At 41.5% G+C, this 26754-nt stretch overlaps 1 protein-coding gene across 1 annotated transcript in view; it reads left to right on the top strand.

The window, feature by feature from the left end:
- SMAD6 (SMAD family member 6) overlaps positions 1–26514 on the top strand; it is a 105492-nt gene extending 78978 nt beyond the window's left edge. Inside the window, exon 4 of the mRNA XM_051980805.1 lies at positions 25574–26514. Within this exon, the coding sequence (XP_051836765.1) occupies positions 25574–26118 (545 nt within the window). The 3' untranslated portion in view covers positions 26119–26514. The remainder of the gene's footprint in view (positions 1–25573) is intronic.
- The last annotated feature ends 240 nt before the right edge of the window (positions 26515–26754 follow it).

The following is a 26754-nucleotide window of genomic DNA, read 5'->3' as shown; positions in this document are numbered from 1 at the left end:
AAATTCTGGAACACCCTGTTTCAATGAATGTGTGTATATACCCTTTCTATACCCAAACTGGAGCTTCTCCCCAGATTGTTCACCTGCAGCCTTTTTTTTTTTTTTTTTAGTGTTTTTATTTTTATTTTTTTTAATTTAAATTTTATTTTATTTAATAATAACTTTGTATTGACAGAATCCATGCCAGGGTAATTTTTTACAACATTATCTCTTGCACTCGCTTATGTTTCGTTTTTTTCCCCTCCCTCCCTCCACCCCCCTCCCCCCCCTCCAAGATGGCAAGCAGTCCTTTATATGTTAAGTATGTTACCTGCAGCCTTTTTAGCATTATTTCTGACTAGTTGGATCTACTGCCTAACTCTGGGATCGCATGTAGTCTATTTTTTCGCATCTCAGGATCAAAATCCCTCCTATCCTACTTTTATATTTAAGGTAGAGAGGACCAATTTCTAAATCTCTTCATCCATCCATATATCCATAGATGAGTGTGACTTTTGGCAAATCACTAAAAGCTCACCAGTTTTTTTCATCTTTAAAATGGGGATAATAGCACCTACCTCTCAAAGGTTGTTGTGAGGATCAAATAAGGCAATATTTGTAAAGCCCTTAGCACGGTGTCTGGTACATAGTGAGTGCTATATATATGTTAGTTAGTATCATTATCACTCATCATCATGATGATGATTATTACATGTGCACAGTGCAAAATGAGGTACATTTGTATGAAAAATGCCAGTAGAATTTTGATTATTGAAGGTACAGATCTGTTTTAATCAGTGTCTTCTTTTTGAATCCATTTAGAGGTAGATGGCAGGCAGTTCTGGGATGAAAAAGAAACAAATTAAAACAGGGGGAGGGGAGGTGTTGAGTTTGGGCAGAGTAGGAAAAGCCATGTAACATACATTCCCTTGCAGTGAATAAAGTCAATGTATTACATGAAGGGTTTCGAGATGATGAGTTCTCTCTCACACACGCACATGCACACATACCATAGAATCCTAAAGCTATCAGATCCAGCTGATTCCTTTTAGACAAGTGAGGAATTCTGGTCCCTATTCCATAGATCTGAGGTCCCTAGAGTGAAAAAACATGGCTCCAAGTTAAATAGTTGGAAATGGTAAAGAAAAGACACTCCAAGAACCCAGGTCTCCTTAACTGTAGGGTTACAGAAAGACAAGAGAAAGGAAGGAGAAAAGGAACGATCTTTTATTAAGCCTCCACTGCATGTCAGCATCAAGCACCTCACAAATATTATCTTATTTTGTATAGATAGAAGCCGCTCAAAGTAAACAGTGAAGCCTTCCTGAGCACTTTCTTCGAGCTTAGTGCAGTTGCTGTTTTATTGAGTTTACAAAGACAGAACTCTGGCACTCAAGGATGGTATAGTAGGTAACTTATCTGTACTTGGGATCAGGAACACCCACCACAGCCTATTACCACTATGACCTTGGGCATACACTCTTGGTGCCTCAGTGTCCTCATTTGTAAAATGAATCCAGAACTATATAAAATGAAACCTAAATTTTGTGACAGAAAACAGTTTTTGCTGTGGGAGTTGAGAGAAGAGATTGGTGTTGGAGGGAATGCAGTGAGACTTAACCTTGGTTTTGCAGTGGAACTGGAAGAGAACATTGAGGAAAGGGAAGAACATTATAGAAGAAATAGTTTGGTTTCTTTGGTATTTTGAATGATCACTGATTTCATCGGTGTGACAGAACTTAATCCCTTTCAGAGGATGGACACATAGTCTATCTCCAATCACATACCTTGTTAGGAGCTACAAAGGCCTGAGAAGAGGTTACCCTTCCCCTCCCCAATCTTTGGAGGAAAAAAGGCTTTATTAGAAGATAAGGCATAAGTTTCTATAGTCTATACATAGAAATTGGAATAGTACAGAAATGAATCCCCTTTTCCTTTGGTGTACCTCCCTTTTTATTCTATCAATTAAATGTTTATTGAATTATTGTGTCCTAGGCACAATATCAGTGGGAAGAATGAGGACACTGGAAGAGAAAGTGACTTATCCAGAAATAGAGACAGGAATAACTAGACCAATAATTTCATTGCTAGGGGCAGCTAGGTGGTGCAGTAGGTGGGCTTCCGAGCCAGAAAGACCTGAGTTCAAATGTGGCTTCAGACACTCACTGACTGTGTAATCCTGGGCAAGTCACTTAACTCTGTCTCAGTTTCCCCATCTGTAAAATGAGGGGAATGTATTACAGCTCTAGTTGTAATACCTCTGTCAAGAAAACCCCAAATGGGGTGACAACTGAAAAAGTACTATTCTTAATTGCTGTAATGGACCTTCTACTAAAGCAAGTCAGCTCCATCTCAGCAATTTAATCTTAGAGGTTTGTATAGAGCTGTGTGGTCAAACTCAATGGTATTGGCTGTGTTTTATTATGTTTTTATTCATCTTATTAAATATTTCCCAATCACATTTTCATCTGGTTCAAGTAGCCCTCAGGAGCATCGTGGGCTCCGCGTAGCTGTGAGTGACCCCTCCTGCCTGGATTATGCAGCCCGTGTCTTGTGTGTGTCAGAAGAAGGAAATGAGCCCCCAGACCTTCCTGACTCTCTGTCCATCAGGCCCCACTGCTTCTGTCTGCGGGCATTCCAGCTTTAAATCCTCTGGTCCTGATGACACGTGCCCACAGTTCTGCCTATGGGTGCACCCCGCAGACCAAGGCCTTCTGGCACCGGGCCTGAAGTCTCTCAAAGCTCTAGCCCTTCTGCCTTTTTCTTGACTAAACGTTGATCAAGACTTAAGAGCTAACACTGCCTGTTACACCTTAAAGACTCTTGGCCTCTCTTGCATATACTTTGGGTGTGCTAGAAAACTCTGGATGAGGGGAAGAAGGAAAATGCTCCAGTTTACCATCTTCTCCATTAGAAAATCAGATTTATCATTGCTAGTCATGGAATGCATGTTTCTGAGCTGAGAGGATCTCAGACATCATTAGGTGCATCCCTTTTCATTCATTCTAGCAACAATTGTTTACTGAAGATTTATCATGTGGTAGACATTGCACCAGTGGAGGAAAGGGCTTGCCTAGGAACAAATCACATGCAGAGCAGGGACTGCATCTCAGGCTTTCTGTCTCCACTGCTCTCTGCTGCACTAACATACCAAGCCCCTTTGCTAAGTGAGCCACTCCCCCTGAACAGAAGTCCCCCCCCCCCTTTTGTTTCCCCCTCTCCATTTTTACATAGGAACCTTTAGAGAGTTTGTACAATGGAAGTTATTACAAATGGGTGTGCAGGGGCCTTCTGGAAACACAGCCTCTCAACTCTCGGACTTCCTGTGTCTTACAATGTTATCTTCAAAATAGGAAACTTTGCCCCATTTTACAACGCACATCCTTTGCCTGAGAGACAGCAACAGGAGGGCTTGGGAGGGTCAGTGCTCTTTGTCAGGACTTAGGAGAAGCAGAAAGCTACTCTGATATTCATTCAAGAAAAGCCCCACTACACACTCGGGCCCCAATCCGCCTAAATTTGTAAGCATACAAAAAGGGAAATGGGACATTTTGTTGCAAAATTTAATAATATACCCCCAAAGCCCCATTTAAAATCCCCTCATAGTGAAACTTCTAGACAAAAAAAATTCATTTTGACTTATTTTTAAAACTATATTTCTATTGCTATCTTTTGTTCTTATGTAATTTACATTTTCCAGTGAATTCTTCCTCCTACCTCCTTACCAAAGAGCCATCTCTTGTTAAAAAAAAAAAAGGGGGGGGGGCAATTTAGCAAAACTAAACCAACACCAAAAAAGCCTGATAACATGTATTGTTTCACACCCATAGTCCCCCACTTCTGCTAAGAATTGGGGGAGGGATGCCTTTGAGTATCTCTCTTGGGCCAAGCATGGTCATTATAATTTCACAGAATTCAGTTAACAGTTGGTTTGTTCTGCCCCTTGACAGTGTTATACTATTTTCGTGGAATTGCTTACATTTTGTATAAATAGTTCCCATGCATCTCTGTATCCCTCATACTCATCCTTTCTTAGCACATGGAATAGATGATCTCTTTCATCCTCTCCGCCCCCCACCCACCCCACCCTCCAGCTCAATTCAGTGTTTTTATACAACTTTGTGACAACTGATTCTTCCTCTTTATTATATTTCACTTTCTTGTGATAACTGATTCTTCCTGACTGCAAATCGTTCCCAGATACTTATTATCTGTGTGACCTTGGGCAAGTCACTTCATCCTGCTTACCTCAGTTTCCTCATCTATAAAGCAAGCTGGAGTAGGAGAGAGACTCCAGTATCTCTGCCAAGAAAACCCCAAATGGGATTATGTAGCATCATACATGACTGAACACATCACCTAGAAATGAAGAAATGAATTACTTGGCTTTTGGAGGTACCCGATAGAAGATCTTAGAAGATTCTAAGATAGGGGGGGAATCTAAAAAAGCATTTCATTCCAACACTTCCTCAGTTTAGGGAAACTGCCCCAGGCAGTCCTATTCCTTTGTGAGGACATTTATGGTTTTCTCCCTCACTTTTTTGTAGTTTTAAACTTCCCCCATTTCCTCCCCCCACTTTCTTTTTTTGCTTCCCAATTTGGTATTTAATTTCAGAGGCTGAGGCCATAACAATCGATTACTTAAAGAAGGGGATGAAAGCAATTCTGGGGCAAGGAGAGAATTTCTCCCCCTGCTCTTTCTCCTCATTCCAGGGAAGGCCTCCATGTGGGAAAAAAAGATAAGCCATCTGAAGAAAAACAGTTCAAAGCAAAAGGAATAGGGGTCCTTATTCAGCGTCTTGAATCTGCCTCCAGGGCAATTTCCATCACCCATTGGGTATTGTCAGTATCTCTCTCATCCAGAAAATGTCCAACTATCCAAGGGGAAGAAAGAACTAGAACTAGACCCAGGCCTCTGTTGGGGCAGGACCTCTCTGCTGGCATATGGACCTCAGAGGCCCTGATGACTGGTCTTTCAAAACCAGGATGACAAAGGTGGACAGAGATAATAAAAATCCTTCTAGCTCTGGAAAGAGGGGTTTGGAGGCTAAGTTCGGAACAATATGATCCTGAAAACTCTGGCCCATTCTAGGAGTCCCTTGGAAGCCCATATCTGAGGTGACAAAGCATAGACTAATCATCATTATAGGAAGCCTCATTAGCACCGTGGTACTGATGGAGCCCTCTTCCCCACCCCCAAACAAGCAGCTTTGGGGGAGTGGGCTGAGAAGGCAGATATAGAGCTTTTATTAAGGAAACTGCCCATACTGATGCTGTGCTGCTCTAAGTCTTAAGAGAATGGCCTAGGGCATGGATCTCATGTCCACTTTCTTACTGCAGCTCTGCAGAGTGGGGTAGGCAAATATTTATTCCCATTTTACATGGATGCAGCCTCAGTCAAAGTGAGACCTGTTGAAGTCCTTAGCTTAAGAAGGCCAAGGTCTCTCCCCTGCATCCAGGACCATCTCCAGTCTTTCTGATCTGTGTCTGGCCACCGAACCCAGATGAGACATCTGGAGAAAGTGAGGCAGGTGACTTTGCCCAGCCCTCCTTCACTTAAATCCAATTCACTTGCATGTCATAGGTCACCTCCCTCATGCCATGGCCCTCTTTCGAGAACGAAGGACAAACAGCAACCATTTTACAGAAGAGAAAAATGAGGTGCAGTGTATGCTTAGGGTCAGTAGTTAGAACTGGGATGTGTCCCCGAGTTTCCCTGCTCCATGTCTGTCACTTTTTGCCTTTTCAGTGTTTCTTTAACTGGACCTTGAACTCTCCCTTTCCATACCCTAACTGGAACTTCTTCCACTGAAACTGTTTTCCTAGCTTGTTAGGATTGTTCACCTAGAGCCTTTTTAGCACTATTTCTGAAATGTTGGACCTCCTGCCTAACTCTGGGATCTTGTGCAATCTAATTTTTTTGCATCCTAGCATCAAAATCCCTCCTTAAACCACCTTTATATTTTAAGGTAGAGAGGACCAGTTTCTAAGTCTCTTCATGACACACCTTTTTGCACCTGGTCCACCCATAACCCACAAAATTTAGCACCCTATCTTCGACTCACTCACCTTGCCCTCCGGACATATTCGTAGCATGAGGCAGCTGGGTGGCCCTATAGATGGAGTGCCAACCCCTGAAGTCAGAAAGACAAGCCTTCCCGAGTTCAGATTTGGCTTCAGACGCATATTAGTCGTGTCACTTCACTTTGCCTTAGTTTCCTCATCCAGAAAACAAGCTGAAGAAGGAGATGGCAAACCTCTCCAGATCTTTGCTCGGGGTCAGATGCACAACTGAACAACAGTATATACACGAGCTTCCCCAGTATTGAGAGTGCACAGCCTCTGTTAGAAAAGACAGCATGGAATTCGGCTGATTTGTAACTGTCAGAAACAGTATTCAACCCAGTCAGGTCAGCTCACCTCTTGTGGTTGATGCGTAAGGTAATTTCACACGTGGGTACAGAGCATCTACTTGTTTTTTGGAGTTTTTTTTTTTTTTTTCCTAAGGAAACATCAGAATTGGCAGCCTCAACTTGCACCTGGCTAAATGCCCTGAAGAAGAAACTCTTCTGCTTTAAGGCAGATGAAAAGTCATTTGGATGGCATATTAGAGTAATAGGACCATATATACACTGCCTCCTTTGGTTGGGCACTTAAGTTGCTTTTCATTGATCTGGGTGACTACTTTAATGTGTTCATCAACTCTCTTCTCCTTCAGCCCTACCACTCACCACCTCCCCTCCCCCAGCTGTTGTATGTGAGCCTATAGGTGGGCTTATTGGTTGAGATGGAGATGATTAATCTAATATCAACATGAGCCGGGGCGGGGTGGGGGGGGTTAAGTTGTGTTGCTTTTAGTATGCTATTATAAAATTGGAGAGGGGTTAACACATAAAAAATTCAAGAATTATGTTTTTAGTTAGACTTCTAATTAAGTCAAGGTTTTTGCCTTGATTGTAATCCTTAATAAGTAAACGTGTACTCTGATTTCACAAGTGTGATTGAATTTCCCACTTCTTTTCATTTCACACCAGGGAGCTAGATTCAGTGAATTCACTTTCAGAGTTGAAGAGTCAGAAACCCTTTTTTAAACTAGGGACAAATTTAATAAGTTTGTTCATCACAGTTATATCTTCCCTTCTCCCCTGCCCCCAGATAATTAGCTGACATATAACAATACTATCATATACATGTATATACATATACTCTAAGATGCAAAAAAGCTCTTAGCTCAGCCCATCAGCAGCTTATTGGTTTGCTCAACATGCTTTTTTTCTTTTTTTGAGATGCTCAGCCTAAATCTTGGTTTTCTTCTCACTCTCTCACACACACACCTGAGTAGATTTAGTTATTATTACCTATTGAGGATTTGTGTATGACTCCAGATGAATGTTCAGCCTAGTGCTGAAGTATCCACAGGATACAACTCATTCCTTCTGTTCCAAAGGCAGTTTTACAAATAGTCTTTCTTAGTTTTGACCTGGAAACTGTGCTTTTACCTTACAACCCTTCCCCAGAGTCTCTAATTAAATTTCTTGGGCTCCCTTATTTGTAGTAAGTATTCTTTAAAAAAAAAAAAAATAGGCAAGTACCTTCCTCAAGTCACCAGCCAGAGACATCTAAAGACATCCCAAGGACTTCCTGACCCTCATTAGTTACACTTACACATGCCAATTTCTTTCTCCTCTCTCCAATATACAAAGTGGGTGCTGCATTAATTAACTTTGCTTTCATGTATCTAGTCTTTATTGTGACACTGGAGGCAGTGGGGATCTTTGAGGTATTTGGATTTTTTGTTGTTGTTTTTAACATTTTATTTTAAATGTCCTTTGTGGCCACAAGATAGAGCCGAGATATTGTAACATGCTTGATGTAACTAAAAAGACTTGGCAGAAGAAGTTCCCAGCCCAAGTAGGAAGTGGTTAGGGTGGCCAGGAATGCAACCTGCGCCTCCCAGATTAATTAATAATTGAGAGCTGGCTCCATGCCACCTGAAGCAGTCCAGAGATAAAGTGAACAAAGAATGGTTAACAGTGAGGGGAAGGAAAAGTTTGACTTTGCTGGGGCTAAAAGGGAAATTCACAATGGAAATGATTTATTAGCTTGAATTATCCTGGATCCTCGGTGTATTCTGTCTTGGGCATATGCTCAAGGAATGCGGACATACTGACTTTCGGAGGGCAAGAGCTTTAGTCCCCAGCTGATTTGTGCTGGCAGGGCTATGGAGGGGCAGGGAATCTCAGGCGCCAGTCTTAGTGGAGGAGCTGCAAGTTAGTCACACCCTTGGGAGCAGTGAGAAAGGAGTTTTCTAACTCTCTGAATGAAGCCTAGGCTTTAAACATTTACATTGATCCTCACCTTGAGTCCCTTCCCCTGCTTGTCCCCCGCACCCGCTCCTCCAGCACTCAGAGAGCAGCATCCTTGCAGAAGTAGAATATGCTAAGATGAGTCCTTTAAGCTCTGGGCTGAGGCCATACAAGGTAAAACAGAACAGGATGGCAGTTGCTTGATGAATCTATTAATTGAATGCAGCAAATACATTCTCCAGCAAAAATAAAAACAAAAAACCTTTTATACGGGTGTAATTTGCTAGGCTCTGTAGCCTAGCTTCTCTCAGAGTAATTTTAAGCAACTATTATTGTGTTTACTCTGCCTGGCAGGATACCCAGCACATAGTAGGAGCTTACTAAATGTTCTGTGATTGAGATATAGGGTGCAAGGATGTAGCACAACTAGTTGACATTCTCTCATTGGTCCTATGTAAGGGATGGGACCTATGGCTATAATCAAGGTTCTTGTAATATTGGACCATGATGAGGTTTGGTTCCTTTGTTTTCCAGAATTTGTAAGAGATTGAGAATGGTTTCAGCAAATTGATTTTCTTCTGGGTTGATGAGGCTAAGTCTCCTTCCTTAAATAATTAGCCTTGGAAAGACAATCTAACTAGAAACCTAATTGACAAATCAAACTCTTCTTCCTGTGCTGTGGACATTAACCAACATTCATGGATAAAGATCCATCATGTGTGTGTGGCTCTGTGTGGGCTAATTAGTCGTTTACTAAGTAGTTCTTTTAATATGCATATAACTATTAAACTCAGTGCTGGGTTCCTTTGTGTTTCATGTGATTCTTCTGATGCTTGGTCTAGATGAGAGTTTCTTAGAGACCTTTTCCTGACATGTGAGCGAATAGACTGGGAACCAAACCAGGCTTCCTTCCACCCCAGGAGCCAGAATCTCTTAAATAGGGTTGAGGTGTGTCATCCAGGGTCATTGGTGCATTTCCAAAAGTTTGTTAGGGTCTTAGCCAGAGACAGAGTGCATGGCCTGCCTAATTCAGGAGCCCTATTGATTTAATCCTTTTCCATCTTTCCTTTACCACCTCTCCCTCCAATCAGAATAGCTAACTGAAATGGTCACTGAGGTTAAAGTGCCATGGAATGTATATCTCACAGGAAAGTCATGAAACAGCCTACCTGTGTTTATAACATCTGGGTGAGATACTATCCATTTTTATTATAATTTGCAGTGTTTTTGTAGGGAAGGGTTTAATTTTACATTACAGTGATCTCCCCCCAGCAAATATTAGCTTTAAATCTTGGATTACACTGATCTCTCCAGTAAATATTAGCTCTGTACTTATTATAATAAGTTATAAGTGTTTGTTTCAGAATTGTTACTATTATATCTGTATAGGCAGAAAACTCAGTGTTTAGAAATGTCAGATTTATACTAAGAGAGACTGATTATTCATATTGTTGTTGTCCTGTCATGTACAACTTTTCATGACTCTATTTTGGAGTTTTCTTGGCAAAGATACTGGAGTGGTTTGCCAGTTCCTTCTTCTGCTCATTTTCCAGATGAGGAAACTGAGGCAAGCAGGGCCAAGTGATTTGTGCCCAGGATCACACAGCCATCTTTGAACTAAGGCAGACTAGTCTTCCTGAATGCAGGCCCAGTGCTTTGTGCACTATGGCACCCCCTAACTGCCCAAGATTAATCAAATGAGAGAAGGATTATTCATTGATTAAATCCCTTACATAATCTCTCCCCCTCCCCCCCTTTGTAAAACTCTTTATATAAAAATATTTCCCTGAATGTGTGACTACTACTTATTGTAAAGCAAGGCACATCTATATGGTTAATGATGGGAGAAGGGAATAAGCATTTATTAATTATTATAGTCTGCTATGCGCTGGATACTTTACTGATTGCTGTCCATATTCTGTTAGCTGATCTTCTCAACAGCCATGGGAGTAAAAATATCTAGCATTTATTATAGTGCCTTAAAGTTTGCAAAGCGCGTTACATGTTACTTCATTTGATCCTCACAAGAGTCCAGGCATTCTTATTTTATTATTATTTCTTATTTTATGGATGAGAAAGCTGAGGTGTGTTAGTCTAGGGTCACATAGATAGTAAACATCTGAGGCAAGATTTGAATTCAAGTCTCACTAATTTCAACTTTAACACTGCCCCCTGCTTTACCTAGCCAGATGCTGCAGTACCTAGAATTGGGAAGCCTTATCTTCTTAAGTTCAGATTTGTCCTCAGACATTTACTAGCTGTGTGATCCTGGGCAAGTCATTTAACTTCTGGGTCATCTCCAGGGTACTCTTAAAACTAATCAAGTGCCCTTCTTGGAGGTAGTGGAGTTTCTTCACTGAGAGTTCTCTAAGCTGCTCTGGAAAAAAAAAAAAAAACCAAACAAAGATATAATTGCTTTCCTCAAGATAACTGTATTACTATCCCCATTTTACAGACGTAGATGCTGATATCAGGAGAGTCGAATGGATAGGCCTCAAGTCACGCTAGGGATTTGATCCCAGGCTCATTGACTCCAGGTCCGGCATTCTTTCCATTAAACCAAGCTGCCTCCTGGTAAAAACTTGACTGAAGTGCCATGAATTATCTTGGCCCTGGGAGTCTGGAGTTTTTCATATGCCCAGAGTCTGTCTGAGTTAAGTGTTTTCTTTGCAAGATACTGCCATCTGCCACAAATCAGTATCTCTGCACCTCAAAAGGAAAAAAAAAAAAAACATACACACAGGCAAAAATGGCTTTTATCAGAGTCCTAAAAAAGGGACTGTTTTAAATCACTGTGTAGTGAGTAGTGTTGGGGTGGAATGACTGGTAGTTTGGATTTACCTAGGAAGTCAGAGCTTTAAAAATGGATATTTATAATGATGAGCATGCAAACTATGTAAAATAATTTTAAAAGTATACTGGTGCTCACTGACACTCTGAGGTTAGCATCTGACTATTTTATAAGTAAGAACTGTGAGGATTAGTGGTGGAGAGTGTCAAGGGCTTTGCTTTAAAAAGAAATCATCTTTCCCATTAAAAAAAAAAATCTGTCTTCTGTGAATGTTTCCTTTTGCACTTAATGCGCTTTTCATGTAATGTTGTATGTATTATAATATGTCTTTCTTTTCCTGGGCTTTTAACCTCTCATAAGGAAAGTGACCCATACGAAATTTTGTGTCTTCGGTAAGGCTACCATTTCACATACAGTCCGTTCTCAATGAATGTTTGAATGAATGAAAAGATGGTAGTCGTGTGTGAGAGTGGGGGTGGGGAGATAGGAAAGGGGGAAGAAAGAAAGAGACACAAGAGAGAGAGGGAGGGAAAGAGAGAAAGCATCTTCAACTCTTGGAAATTGACCAAGTGTCACTTATAATGTGTTTGGAAACTTAGACAGATTTTAGTTTCCCTCCTTGTAAAGCAATGCTAGTTACTACCATGACAGGTATTATTTTGTAGAAATATTATTTTTAAACCTTTGGGGATGGGAGTATAAAATTTAGGAGTTTGACTCAGTTATAAAACATAATGTCAAATAGGAGCAAAGTTCAAAGACTTTTGTTTTTATTAACGGGTTCCCTCTCTAAAATGGGGGCAGGTTTTATAAGCTACTTAGCATTACTTGAATCTTCCTCAAATGGCCTGGGTTTGATCACCTCCTTTCACTCCTCACCTCCGCCCCAGCCCTCATATCAATATCGCCCACACTCCACGGCACTGATTTCTTTCCAGGATCTGGTTTGAATTCTCTGTCTTGCTTCCTATCTCGTTTTTTAATCTTAAAATTGTTTGAGTTTCCTTTTGGATGTGCCTGCCGAGAGGCAGTTCTGAAAACAGAGGAAATGGGGACTTGCAAGGAGCGAGCCACAAGTAAACACGAGCCAGAGTTTCTGGTGTAGAGGCTGATCGATAAAGTTGGCTTTGATGGAGGAGATAGCTCTGACGCCAGGCTAAATGTGGCTGTCATAAGTTGTAGCTGCCTGTGGAGAGAGAGTTGTTAAAAAGGTGGCCCGTACCACGGGGGGCTGAGGTCTGGGGGAGGAGAACGACCTTCTTTCTGCAAGGGAAAATGGTACGGCCCTGGCTCCGTGGGAGAAAGAAACCTCATCCCCTGCTAGTGAAATGTAACCGACCGAGCCTGGGAAGTTCCTGCGTTTGGGGCAGGAGGAGAAGGGCGAGGATCTTGAGTCCCAATGTGTAGACAGGCTTGCTTTCTGCAGGATCACCCCCGCTGTCTACTGAGTGGTAGAGCCTAATAGCTCCGGGCGAAACTAATACTTGGCTTTGGATGAGACACTGAGCAGGCCCTCTGTATTAGAGGCTGGAGAGAGCGCTTGTTTTATGTCAGGCTTGCAAGATGAGTTCATCTTTTCAGGATTTGTTTGAATACGCTGGGAGATAAAAGAATGGAAACCGAACCCACCTACGTTTCAGGCAGTTACTTTGATTGGCTGGGAGATTGGGAAAAGTGGGGCTGTGTTCTGAGAAGCAAGCAAGGCTCCTTCCTGCGTACTCTATCGAGAACTTTTCCAGAGGGCCCCGCATCGCTCTTTAAAAAGCTGCCTGCCTTGATTTCCTTTTGGACCACAGACTGGACTACATTTTTTACTCAGTTTCTCATCCCTCCCTCTAGTTCCCTTCTCTTGGTCCTGCCATCCCCCCTCCCTCAAAACAAACAAAAAACTTGCCTCCATATGTGGCTACATATTTAAATACATGTATCCTTTGTGTCTTTTTGTACTTAAACATGAGATTATGTATAAGCAGTTCTTAAACTAAGATTTATGATCCAGAAATTTCAGAGTCTGTGAACTTGGATAGATATTTATTTTCACTAACCTTTAAACGAAATTTAACCTTCCAAGTGAAATTTCCTTCAATTAAATATAGACATTATTCCAATAAGTCAAGTTCCTAAACTTCACCAGATTGCTAAATGACACAAAAAAGGTTAAGAATCTCAGATCTGGGGTCAAGGATGAGGAAACTGAATCACAGAAAAAGTTAACTTTCATAAAGCAACATAGCTACTATTTTTTTTTTAAAAAAGTAGCTAAAGTAACATTTAAATCCAGAATTTGCTTCCAGACAACTGAGACCTATACTTTGAGAACCTCCAATAAATCTCTATAGTTTGTCCAGCCTCCACCTGGTCTATCTTTATTTTAAATATTTAAATGTTTTATCCAGTGCATTTATTCTATGTATAAGGAGTTTGCTAGGTGCTGGATGGGCTAGCCAAAAATAATAATAATAATAATAATAATATAATAATAATAATAATAATAATAAGCATTATCTTGGATAAAAATTGATTAAACTTGGAGTCAGGGAAGAGTTATAATCTTGCTTCAGGACACTTTCCAGTTGTATGATTGTAGGCAAGTACTTAACCCTAGTCTGCCTCTGTTTCCTCATCTGTAAAACGGGGATAATAAATCTTCCTAGGTTAAGTGAATATTTGTAAAGCACTTTGCAAACCAGTAAAGTACTATATACATTCTAGCTCTTATTAAGGAGCATTTGGTTACACAGATAAGTGCAATGCTGATATAGAATATGATGGAGTATATCGCTAAGGGGAAATTTTTGGGGTAAAGGGAGTGGAGCAGAAGGGGGATCAGGGAGGTATTATGGGGAGAATTCACTTAAGCTACTTCTAGAAGGATGACCTCCAGCCATCAGAGAGGGGAACTGAAAAACTGACAAGGTTATGGAACTGCTAAATAATTTAGTCTGACAGGTACAAAACCTGAAGAGAGGAGGAGAGTGAAATATAGCTTAAATGTTGATTTGAGTTGATTAAGGAGTTTGCATTTTTGTACTATTGGTGATAAGAGTGAATCTGTAACTACACATTGTGTAGTCACAATGCACTTTGTATAAATGATATAATTTAATAAGTAGCTCTTTGAATTTAGGGAATGACATGGTTAGATTTGTACATTTGGAAAATGATTTTTGGCAACTGTGTGAAGGATTGGTTGGAGTAGGATGAGGATGTTTTAATCAAGTAAAATTAATAGACAATATGAAAGGCTGTTCTGGATGTTAAACCGTTGGCACTACTAGTATTAGAAAAAGCTCTAAACTGGGAATTAGAATCAGAGTTTTAATCCTGGCTTCGCAATTGATTAATACTGTGACCTTGGTTAAGTGATTTCACCTCTGACCTATCAATTTCCTCTTTTGTTAATGAGTGGGATAGATGATCACATAGATCTTCTCCAGCACAAGTCTTTGGAATCATCCCAGTTTGGCTCTTTGCCTCTCTTTTCTTTATGTACAATGCCTGAACCCCTATTTCTTTCTGGATGTACTTGAAAAAAGGGGGCACTCTCACCTACAGCATGAATTGTTTTCATAGAGAGGCAGAGGCGGGTTCCAACCTATGGACTCCTGAGACCCATGGCAGAAATGGAATTGAGTTCACCCTCTTGAAGTCAGCTAATCTGGTGGCCCCATCTGTGATATAATGACTGATTAGGAACTTCCGCTTGGAATCTGATCTTCCTCCCTGAGCCAAAGGTGCTGGGGAGAAGGGGAGGGGGTGGTGAAAAGGGGGAAGTGGGGCGGGGGAGAACAGGGGGAAACCCTTGTCAGGGTTGTTCCAAGCTCTGGAGGGAAAGAATTCTGGAGAGTTCCTAACTTGTGTCCATACACATTTCTCGGGCCTTCTCTCCACCCCCCACCCCACCCCTGCATTCCTTTGGTTTTACTGAGCTTAATGAGCAAGGGAGAATAAAGAACTGGCTTCCCTTCCCCCTTTAAAAAGGGGGCGGAGGTGGGGAGAGCAGCCCAGGCTTGGCGTCCCATCACCGGACCTGAATTTTTCTTGCTGCAAGATCTAAAGCTGATTTTCTAGATTATGTATAAAGATAATATAGGGTTAAATGGTAATTCCTTTCCTTGTTTTTTTTTTCCCCCCCTCTTTAAAGAATGATAACAAAAACTACTTATCTAATGGGCAAAAAGGGCTTTTATAGGGATGTTGGGTTAAACTGATGCAGGACCTCATAATTACTACCAGGCTTCAGATGAAAAACTTGCCGAAATCTCCTGGAACTCGAATCTGTAAGCACAAGGGACAGGCTCCTTTGGGTATTAAACAGAGCTTTATATAGGATGGGGAAAGCCTAGAACGTGGCCTCCTGACAGGCGTGAGCTGGAAAGTAGGCCCCGGAGGTCAACTCTTTGCTCAGCCACTAACAGACCATGTGTCCTCGGACAAGACACTCATTATCTTGGGGCCCCAGATTCTTCCACTGGGAAATGAAGGGCTGGTGACCCTGAGACAACTTCTAAATCTAACGTAGTATGATTTTGTGATTTTTCTCCTTTATATTAACCTCTGTTGCAAAGGGGAATAGATATACTCACCCATCCTAACCCTGTACCCTTGAAAAGGACCAGATCCATTTCCCATGGCCATTGTTCATAAGCAGAAAGCTCGGGTGGGTCTCCATGGGTCTCCTGGAACTGGAATGGCTTCCTCATGAGCAGCCAGGCTCTACAGGTGAATCAAAACTTAACCCATTCCTGTCTCCTCGGCATCTGGGTTTGCAAGTCAGAGGAGAAGATGTCTCTAATGTGGAACAGAAAGTGAGTCCAACTGGACACCCAGAGACAAGGAAAAATTATAATGCCGCTTCCTCTGAATGCTGGACTGGAGGAGACTTTTAATTGGAGCAGACTTGTGGTTCATACCAGGGGATGCATTAAAGCCAGAGCAGTTTGGCTAAAGAGGAGAAAAAAAGGCTAAGAAATGCTTAGCACTAACCCCTCTCCAAAGCCTCTTTTAACGCTTAGGGAGGGGGAACTCATTGGGGGCTGTGGGAGAAGAAGGGGATTCTGTTCTTTTCTTTCTTTCTTTCTTCCTTTCTTGTTTTTTTTAAACAGAAAGTTGCTGACTCAGGAAGCCTATTTATCTTTTTCTCTCTCACCTTTCCTCCTCACAAGTTAGCTGCCTTTTTGTTATCTGGTCTCCCACAAAATTATACATTCTCTACCATTTTTCTGATCATTTTCAAAAGACCAAGAGCACCCAGAGGAAAGAATTCCAACAATTAGAGACCGGATTGTTCCCGGGCGCACAGTGCTATTGTTTGGGCTGTTTCTTTCCCCTTCATCCCCAGCCATGCCAGAATGGTTGCTTGGTAAGGGAAAGAGGGGGTCCTGGTGCTTTTGCCCGACTGCCCTCTCCTGGAAGGAATGAGACTTCATTCCTCTTCTGGGTCCCGGGCACTGAAAGGCCCTTTGGAAGGAGGGGCTGCCTGCTAAGAGCAGGAACGACTTTCCTTCCCTTCTCTCCTTGAAGTTTAAAATCACCAGCTCTGTAGAATTCCTTGAATTCTAACCTGGAACGAGGGCCTTCATTATCGTCTCAGCCACCACCAAACAGGAGTGGTGCGTTAACAAAATCCTAGATTAAGAGTCAGGAGTTTAGTGCTCTCTTGCTTGCTTGCTGTGCGACTTTGGCTGATTTGGGCTTCAGGTTCTTGAGCTGTAAATGGAAAGGGGCAAATTCAATCATCTCCAGGGTCTCTTTGTAGATTTCCTTAGTCATATGGTTCTGATTGCAGTCCGGAGTCTGAGACAAACAAAGGTCGCTCCTAGGACCGTCCATTTAGAGCTCAGCGGAGCCTCAGAAGCCATCTATCTCATCTCTCCTTCTCCCCCTCCTCTCCCCTCCCCCCCCCCATTGTCCAGATGAGGAAACTAAGAAGTAGGAAGTCATTTGCCGAGAGTCATAAACTTCCAAATGCAAAGCAGGATTCTAAGAAATGAAGGCGAGGAAGACATTTTTAGGCACGCAAGACAGCCAGCACAAGAGAGACACCAGAAAGGAGGAGGATTATCCAGTCCAAAGAATAGCAGGTAGACAGGTCATGTTGTCTGGGACATAGAGTCTGTGAGGAGGAATCATGTATAATAAGCCTGGAAAGGTAGATTGGAGGCAGTTTCGAGGGCTCTTGATCCTGGAGGCCCTAGTGAGCCATCAGAGCTCTAGAGCAAGGGAGAGACATAATCAGCTCTATTCTGTGTATATCATCTTGGCTGCTATAAGGATAATGAGTTAGGAAAGGAATAAGCCTGAAGGAGGGAAACTCCATGGACCTAGGAGAAAGCCTTGTATATACAAGTCCAAGTGAGAGGTGACTAGAGCCTGAACTAGAACAGCCAAGTGCTTCTAGAGATATTTGGGGTTAGAATCCTTAAGTTTTGGCAATTACTTGAATATGGGGTGGTGGGAATGATTTCCAACACTGCAAATCTCAGGGACTGGAACGATGGCGGGTCTCTTAGGACCCTGGAAGACTGGAGCCAGGACTCAGAATTAGATAAGGAAACAGGGCCAGGCTGTGGTCAGTGGTTGGTGACTGGGAGTTTTCGGTCGGATTTTGGTCACCTTTGATGTTGCTCACTCAGGTCTGACTCGGCAGGATTTATTTGCTGTTAAGTAGCTAGTTCTTAATTAGGTTGATGGCTGTGGGAGATGGCTAGTCCCACAAGAAGGGCAACTGGGGAGCCACTTAGGGACAAAGATCTTTGGCAGTCAGCCCTTTCTCAGCATCTACTCACTTGCCTTTCTGCAGACACAAAGCACAGGCTTCATGGGTCCCAGACTTGCCAATGCTGTTGAACTAGGTGATCTTGGTTAAGTCATTCTTTGGGCCTATCTAGGAAGTTTGAAGGTTATGATGCCTGAAAAATCCAGTGTTTCATTGCTGGGCCCTTGTATCACAGGGGTGATCCCCCCCAAGGCCTCTTCTCCTGAAGCAATCAATACTGCCTACTGGGTAGGGCTTCAGGCCGGAGGGGCACAACCAGCTAGCCATACTCTCTTTGTGCCTCCGATAAACATCCAGACTTTAGGCTCAGCTTCCAGCAAAGGAAGCCATGCTGAACTGGAAATGAGACAGTCCCCACAAATCTTCCACACCATTTCACAATCCCCATTTTTCATCTTCTTGTTCAGTCTCATCCAACTCTTTGTGACCCCATTTGGGGGTTTTCTTGGCACGAATACTGAGTGGCTTGTTATTTCTGAGGGAACCGAGGCAAACAGGCTGCAGTGATTTGGCTCAGGGTCATACAGATAGTCTCAGAGATTTGACCTTATGAAACTGAGTCCTCATGACTTGCGTGACATGAGACATGACATGACGCTCTCTGCTTTATTCACTGTATCACCTCACTGCCCCTGGGGACAGATGGATAAAACACTATTATGAATTCAGAACCATGGGGCTAAGGTTATAGCCTCAGTGACCTTGGAGTCATGAAGACCACGAGCAGCCTCCCTATACCTTCCTCCTCTGTAAAAGGTGGGATAAGTTCTACCTTATGTGTTGTCTTCTTCCATTAGACTGTAAGCTTCTTGAAAGTAGGGACTACCTTGCTTTTTTTCCTTGTCTTTATTCCAGCACTTAGCACATAGTTAGGCATATAGTAAGTGCTTAATAAATGCTTTTTAAGTTGATTTGATCTGGAATGGTTATCTCATTGAGCTACATCCTTTGACCCACATTTAGACCCTTTTCTCCATACCAGGGTGCTGAGTGGGAAGTCAGGAAATCTGGGTTCTAGTGTTGAATGACCAGAGCTGGATTCAAATCTTACCTGTGACATCAATCATGTGATCTTTTCTGAACCACAGTTACTCATCTGTAAAATGAGAGGATTGGATTAAATGGCTTCTTAGGTCTCTTTCGGCTCCAGAACTGTGAATCTGTGATCCATAAAGTCTTCTTTCCCACATATACCCTTTAGAGCTAAAGGACTCTTGACCTTCTGACCAGCTTTCACCGTCTGTCCCACTAATCTGACCCTTATGTTTACTACTGCCAGCTCTGTATGACCATGGTCTACTCTGTTTAACTTTTATATGTGTTAGTTTACTCATCTGTAAAATGGGAATACACATACCTGCAAGACTAAATCATCTCTACAAAGCATTTTTTTTCCTGAGGGAGAAATTATTTTATATTGATTTCCTTTATTGCATCTCCTCCTTTTCCATCTGGATTTCTAAGCTCCTGCCTGATTATGGAGAAACTGCTTTCTTGTCCTCTAGTTTTGTATTTTTGCGTGTATCTCCAAGCTTTTACCACAATACTTGCTTATTGAACTAGAGACCGAGCCATAGGTGTTTTGGTATGGCACGATCCTTGACTGTGTTGATCACTGAGATGTCCTTTCCCAGTGCCCCCAGCCCCCAGTAGATTACTCTGAAGAGATGAGGAACAGTTTCCCAGTGGTAAGGCTTCTAGTGTGGGTACCATGTGGTTGGTCCTGACCGGAAACAATAGCTACTTGGTCTTCCATAGTCTGGGGCTTGAGGTTGGGGTGTTCCCCAGCCACCCACACATTTGCTCTTGGCATAGTATTCTCATAGTCTAATTACCCAAACTTTTAACAGGAGCTGCAACTGTACAAGCTCTTTTTAAACACTCCCACAGTGTAACTCAATTCGGTCCTTCCATAATGGAGGAGGAGGAAAAGAAGAAGGGGGAGTGGGTGGGCTTTTTCCCCTCCAGCGCCATTTCAGAAAGAAAAGCCTTGGAGCTGTCAGCCGGAGGTTTAAATCCGGCAATAGAGTCTCTGAAGCAAAATAATAGCATCACCCGGTGGGTGAGTTAATCAGACTTGATGGCATGAAGGCATGGAGGTCAACAGGACAGAGTCTGGTGATCTGTTGTCAGGGACCTTCATGCCAGGCCGAGCACAAGCTTTGCTCAGATGCCAAGCTCCCTTGCGGAGTCTTTGTAACCCCCGGACGCCTGGCCAGAACAAGAATGTCAGGCGCATTTTGTGTGGAGGAGGGGCCTGCCGAGGAGAAAAGAGGAACAGCCCCCCCCTTCTTAGGTCATGAATGAAGTCATTGGGAGCCTTTTCCCTGTTAAATTTTTGGTTGTTCATTTAATCATGGGCACTTGTGGAAGCTGAATTCTGGTTTTGTCAACAAATAATTGTACTATGTGTGAAGAGATACAGAAGATCACCCTCAGCTTGAGCATCTCTCACAAAGAGATAGCTAGTGGTCTGTCCTTGGCCTGGAGCTCTAGAACATCGGGAGTCCAAATCCCTTACTATTTGACTCTGGGCAATTCACTTAATTTCTGCTTGCCTCAAGTTCCTCATCTGTAAAATGGGAATAATACTAGCACATACCTTCCAAGATTATCATGAGATTCAAATGAGATAATATTTATAAAAGTGTTTAATAAGTACCTGGAATCCAGTGGGTGCCACATAAATGCTTATTTCTTTCTCTCTTCTTCCTCCCCCAAAGAGGAATGATATGTATTTAGAATTAGGGAGCAGAAAACCAGGCTGTGTGATGGAAGACCAGGTCCCTTGGCAGGAAGGCCTCATGGCTGTGGGGATGGGAGGGCAGAAAGAGGAAGGAATAGGGAGTGATTACTTCCTGTTCTCACATATTCCAGACCACTTTGGGAGGTTTAAATGTTGGCTTGGTACCCCCTAGAATTCCTTTACATATTTGGAGAAAGGATTTGCAATCCATACTGTCTGAGTAGAGTATTCTCTCATTAGCCAAAATGGAGCAGAAATCTCTTTCCATCTTGATTTCAGGCTTGAAAGGTGAGGGATCCATGTTAAAATGTAACTTAGCAGTCAAGGCTTCTGCCGGTATAATCCTCTTTTGTATAACAATGTGCACAAATAAAGCAGTCTTTTTGATGCTGGCTAGGGTTTGAGAGCCCATCGAGGTCAGCCAGCAAGGAGATTAGTCTTTGGCATTCTGCACTTGCCCTAACTTTCTGTTTTCAACCTAGGGAAGGACAGTTAGCAGTTTCATTAACGAAGGCCCCGTTTGTATTTCTTTTGTGAAGGATATTGATTTTGTTAGTTTAAGACCCAATCTTTGCTTAGAAGAGGTCAGTATATGAAAATATTGACTGAGCCTAGGTCCCTGCTGTTCCTGAAATTTAAACTTGAATGTGTTTGAATTTCACGTGTATCATTTATGACAGGCAATAAAGACTGTTTGAACTTAAGCTTATTCACTATTATTCAAAGAATGATTAGAGTTGACAATAGAAATGTAATCAATCCCTATCCAGGCATGGACTTGAAAGCTGGTGGACAGCATATGGACCAAAGGAACAGAATGATTTAAGAAGTGGATTTTTATTTTGCAGCACCCATGAAATTTCTTCATTTCTGTTGTTGGCCACACCAAATTCTCTGTCCCTACTCCCAGCTGCTGTGCCAGGTTCTCTCCACCTGGAGCACTCATTCCACATAAAATAATGGTTTTGACTGTTTGGGCCAAAAAAAAAAAAAAAGTAGCAAACTCTATAGCACATGCCCTTGTTTGAGCCATGACCTGGTTTCAAAGGGAACCTAAAGCAAAGTTCTCTCCACAGATTTGGGGTATCATTTGAATGGCAGTTCTGAGGGATGCTTTTCATCATCCTATGCTCCTGCTCTCATGCCTTACATTATATTGGGGTTGTCTTCCTCAGAGCTTCTAATGTCAAATTTTAAGGCATGTGTAACACCAGGAAAAAGATGTCTATATCCACTGTGCCACCAAATTCTTCACATATGTATGTGGACACCTGTTCATTCTCTGGGTTAAGCTGCTCATATACCAGCTGGTCCAAGGTCCCCAAAAATACTGTGCTGTCACCCTCAAATTCTCTTTAGGGATCTAGGGCTAAATTCCGTTGAGGAGGGATGCACCCTCACATACACTCTCATACAAACTCATAACTTTAGCTTTTGAGCCCCTTCTGATGTGTTTCTATGTACATACAAACCAGCAGTTCACAATAATGATACTTTCAAATTGCAAATATAACCAAGAAAAAAAGAGTCATAGGTAAAGTGAATCAATAATCACAAACTACCTATAAACCTGGACCATTCTCTTACCAGTGTACTCAGTTGCTGTGGGGCAGAGTTTAACTGAGGAAGGAACAGATACGTTCTTAGCTTAACTCACAGCTCTGGACTTTAGGTTTTGATGTCATACATACATTTAGGAACATAGTCATACAAAGCTGTTTCCTCTGCTTCCTGCTTGTTTTGTGGTCTTCACTGTTTTCCAACTAAACAAATTTCCTTTCTCTTCCTTTCCCTTCCTTTTCCTCTTCTCTCCTCCCTTATTCTCATCAGCATTTACAAACTCTCTTCAATTTACAATCTTTCTTAAAAGAACCTTTAGAAAGTGTTCAACTCTTAATTTGGATAACAGTTCCCTTGAAGCCAGAAAACTACAAAAGGCATCTGGTAAGTAGGCTGTCTCTGGCCAATATAGCTTAGCTGTCACCAGCTATTCACTTATCAGGATGTGGTCTTGTCCAGTCAGATTATAGCAAAATAGTTCAGATTGGCCAAAACAAGACAAACAAATTTAGCCCACTCTTTATTTATCAAGATTCTGAAACATCCATTTACATCCTTGAAACTTTTCCTGTATAGCAGTATAGCAGTAATGAAAATGGATTTTCTCTCTTTTCCCATTGTGTGTGTGTGTGTGTGTGTGTGTGTGTGTGTGTGTGTGTAGCAGAAAATAGACTACAGATATATCTGAGAGACTTCAGAAACCTAAGCTCCTATAGATACTAAGTAACAGTATCTGGAACTGAAGCTTTTGTCCAGAAAGATGGAGTTTTTCCAACCAGTCAGTAGTCATCTAGTCAAATCCTTCTCTCAACTAACTTCCTGCTTCTGGTCTCGTCAGGCAGTAGCTTTTCACCACCTGTCAAATCCACTTCTCTGGCTAGGTTTTTCAATCTCCAACCTCTTAATTTCTCAGCCTTCTATCTTGCATATTTTTCATTAGCATAAATCAGTCTCCTGGCATTCAGTGGCTTACCTTTTATCTAAATGATAACAAAACAAACAAACAAAAAAAACAAAAACCTGTTAAATTTTTCCAGTAAAACAAAAAAAAAACTTTTAAAAACTATACCTTAGCTGTTAATTATGTAATATCTCATTTTCAAAAGTTTTACACTCTTAAGTTGTGAAATAATTATATATAGACAAGATGAATGCTTATGATTCTGTGAAATTGTTTGGTCCTCTAAATATTCTGGTTTGTATCACTGAAACTATTTTTCATACTCACGTTTTCCCAGTTTTTAACAAATAAAAGGTCTATCTTTATTCCTTTAAACCATCAAACTATTCACACAGAAGTGAGGCATCTCCCTATAGCATTACCAAAATGATTTAAGTCTTTGTGTGTATAATGTATATGTGTATACAGACACATATGTGTGTACATATATATTCATCTACTAATCAAAATGTATATCGTTATCATAATTCTTTTTCTATCCAAACCTGCTCAAATTCCATTTGAAAACCCTGTTTCTTTCATATATATATATATATTTAAGGTTTTTATGAAACCAAAGTTCTTTTCTTATTTCTTTCTGACATCAAAATGTTCTACTCTGACAGAGGCAATGTTTTAAATCCTTTACTAGCTGATAAACTTTTCTTTTACATAAAAATGCCTTTTCTGCTTCTTCTATCACTTAAAAAAATAATGCCTTATATCGATTCTCATTTCATTCATGATGATGCCTTCCATGGACATGTCATGCTAAGCTAATTGATGTTTCTTCTCTGAAACTATTCTAATATTCATATCACAAAAATAAACATTATACTGTCTTACATTATGTTATTTCTTGTTTATTCTCACCACCTAGAGTGAAACTCCTTAACACAAGTGTGCCTTGGCTTGTCTTGTATTCATGCACAGTGCCCTGTAAAAGAGTTGGACAGGTTATATTTATTAAGGAGTTAATATTATGTTCAAAGACCCGCACTGAATGTGCAGGAAAGAAGAGAATTTGTTTAATTAAGCCTCCTAGGTCATTAAAAAAAATTGTGGCACATTTAGAGTTTCATACATTTATTTTAACAATATCTTTTTCCAGTTCAGTGTTAAAGTTACATTTCAATACATACAATGTTTAGATACACTGTATTTTTGAAATTGACTCACGTCTCCTAGAGAGTCCTTTTGCTTAAGCTTCTGCCCTATTCAAAGGTATAGGACTACCCACTATTAATAAACCTGAGTTCTCATGACTGTGATGAAGAAGGGCATCATACGTTTTGGAATGGGTATTAAATAATCCTTCACTTTTCCTAGGACTTAGATAGGATGAGTAGCTCTCCCCAATTGTTAGAATCAAAGAATGCCTCAGTTAGTTAACCTGAGTTCGGAACTTTCTCTAAGTCAGTTTATTTCAATTCGGTTCAATGAACATTTTTTATCAAGCATTTATGCAACAATACATAAGGAGGAGGTGTATTAAGGCAACAGTTAAATGCTTCCTATCTTCAAGGAGTTATTCTAAAGGGGGAAGGGAGGAATATGGCATCTTCAGCATTTTTAGTAAATGCAAAGTAGATATAAAATATTGAGAGGATGTGTATGTAGCATAATGGATAGAAAGAGGTCCATCATGGATGGAGGAAAGGGAACAGAAACAGAGAGAACACCTTAAATTGTATCTTAGAGTCAGGTTGGGAAGGGCGATAATTGCCTTTTTGAAAGTTGATCATCATTAAATTGGTATCATTCATTAGGTAATAGGTACACGGAACAAATTCTTTAAATTGGAAGGGACCTTAGAGATTGTTTAGTCCAACACCTTCATTTTTCCAATGAGGAAACTGAGACCCAGAGAGAGGATGTGATAATACAAACCTTGGGTAGACTAGTCCTTACTAGCCTTTTGGAAAGCAGATGAGGACTCCTTCATTGCTGGTTTTCCTAAGAAAGGGTCTAGTATCCATGTCAGTAGCAGATCCTAGAACCATGCTCTATGAACCTTCTTACTACCTTTAATATCTGTCCTTCAGAAGGATCACAGAAACTGTGAGGAAAAAAACTCTCTAAATTGACCTTGGAACAATAGTCCTTGTAACCAAGAACCAACTCTCACCATCCTGGCACTCTTGTCCTCAGCTGAGCCACGGAGCAGATGTTGTCTTATGTTTCCTTATGTCCCTGGGGCATATATGTAGGTGGTCAGGAGGCCCTATAAGGTGCATACACTAAAAAAGGACCAGTTGGGGGGCAGCCGGGTGGCGCAGTGGATAGAGCCCCAGCCCTGAAGTCAGGAGGACGACCGTGTTCAAATCTGGTCTCAGACACTTAACACTTCCTGGCTGTGGGACCCTGGGCAGCTCTCTTAACCCCTATTGCCTCAGCTAAGAGAAAAAAAAAAAAAACTGGTCGGGTTGATTTCCCGGTCCGTGAGTGACGTTACTTACTTTTCTCCTCGCAGATGCCAGCATGTCTCCTGATACCATGAAGCAGAGCCATTGGTGTAATGTCGCTTACTGGGAGCATCGGACCCGAGTGGGCCGCCTCTATACGGTGTATGAACAGTCCGTCAGCATCTTCTATGACCTACCTCAAGGAAATGGCTTCTGCCTGGGACAGCTCAACCTGGAGCACCGGAGCGAGACAGTCAGGAGGACCCGCAACAAGATTGGCTATGGCATCTTCCTCAGCAAGGAGCCCGACGGCGTGTGGGCGTACAACCGGGGCGAGCACCCCATCTTTGTCAACTCCCCAACACTGGACATTCCCAGCTGTCGGACCCTGATTGTGCGCAAGGTGATGCCGGGGTACTCCATCAAAGTGTTTGACTTCGAGAAGTCTTGCCTCCTGCAGCAGCACGCCACAGAACTGGATTACGCTGACGGTCCCTACGATCCTAACAGCGTGCGGATCAGCTTTGCCAAGGGCTGGGGCCCCTGCTACTCCAGACAGTTCATCACCTCTTGCCCTTGTTGGCTTGAGATTTTACTCAGCAACAACAGATAACAACTGGCCTCCAGCAGGAAAAGCTAAGTCCAGGAAGAGCCCCTGGGAGGGAGACAGAGAAAAAAAGACAAAAATCCCACAGACTACCCCAAATATCATCTACCTAGATTTAATATAAAGTTTTATATATTATATGGAAATATATATTATACTTGTAATGATGGAGTCATTTTACAATGTAATTATTTATGTATGGTGCAATGTGTATATGGACAAAGAAATGAAAACGCACTTTGGCTTATATATAATTCTTTCAATACAGATTTTTTTAAAAAATGATACAGCAGAACTAGGTAAAAAACCTGGGTTTGGTGTATGGTTTTTGAAATATTATTAATACCCAGACAAAAAGCTAATACCAGTCACTCATTGATAATAAAGTATTCGCATTATAAATTTTCTGTCTTTTTTTTTCTTAAGAAGGAAGGACAAAAGTTGAGAGGTAATGGGACTGAACTTAAAGGATGAGAACCCGTGGATATAAAATCCATTCTTAACAAGTCATATAATTTTTCTGGATCTTTTTTCCTCTATTGTTAAATGAGAAATTTGCATTAGATAATTTTGAAGGGTCCCTATCAACTCTAAATTTTACAATATCAATAGGATTCTGATCAATTCAGTGAAAACATGAAT

This window comes from Antechinus flavipes, chromosome 2, assembly GCF_016432865.1.
Source record: "Antechinus flavipes isolate AdamAnt ecotype Samford, QLD, Australia chromosome 2, AdamAnt_v2, whole genome shotgun sequence".
NCBI classification, from domain to species: domain Eukaryota; kingdom Metazoa; phylum Chordata; class Mammalia; order Dasyuromorphia; family Dasyuridae; genus Antechinus; species Antechinus flavipes.
The sequence above is the reverse complement of the archived record's forward strand: the minus strand, read 5'-3'. Positions and strand labels throughout refer to the sequence as shown.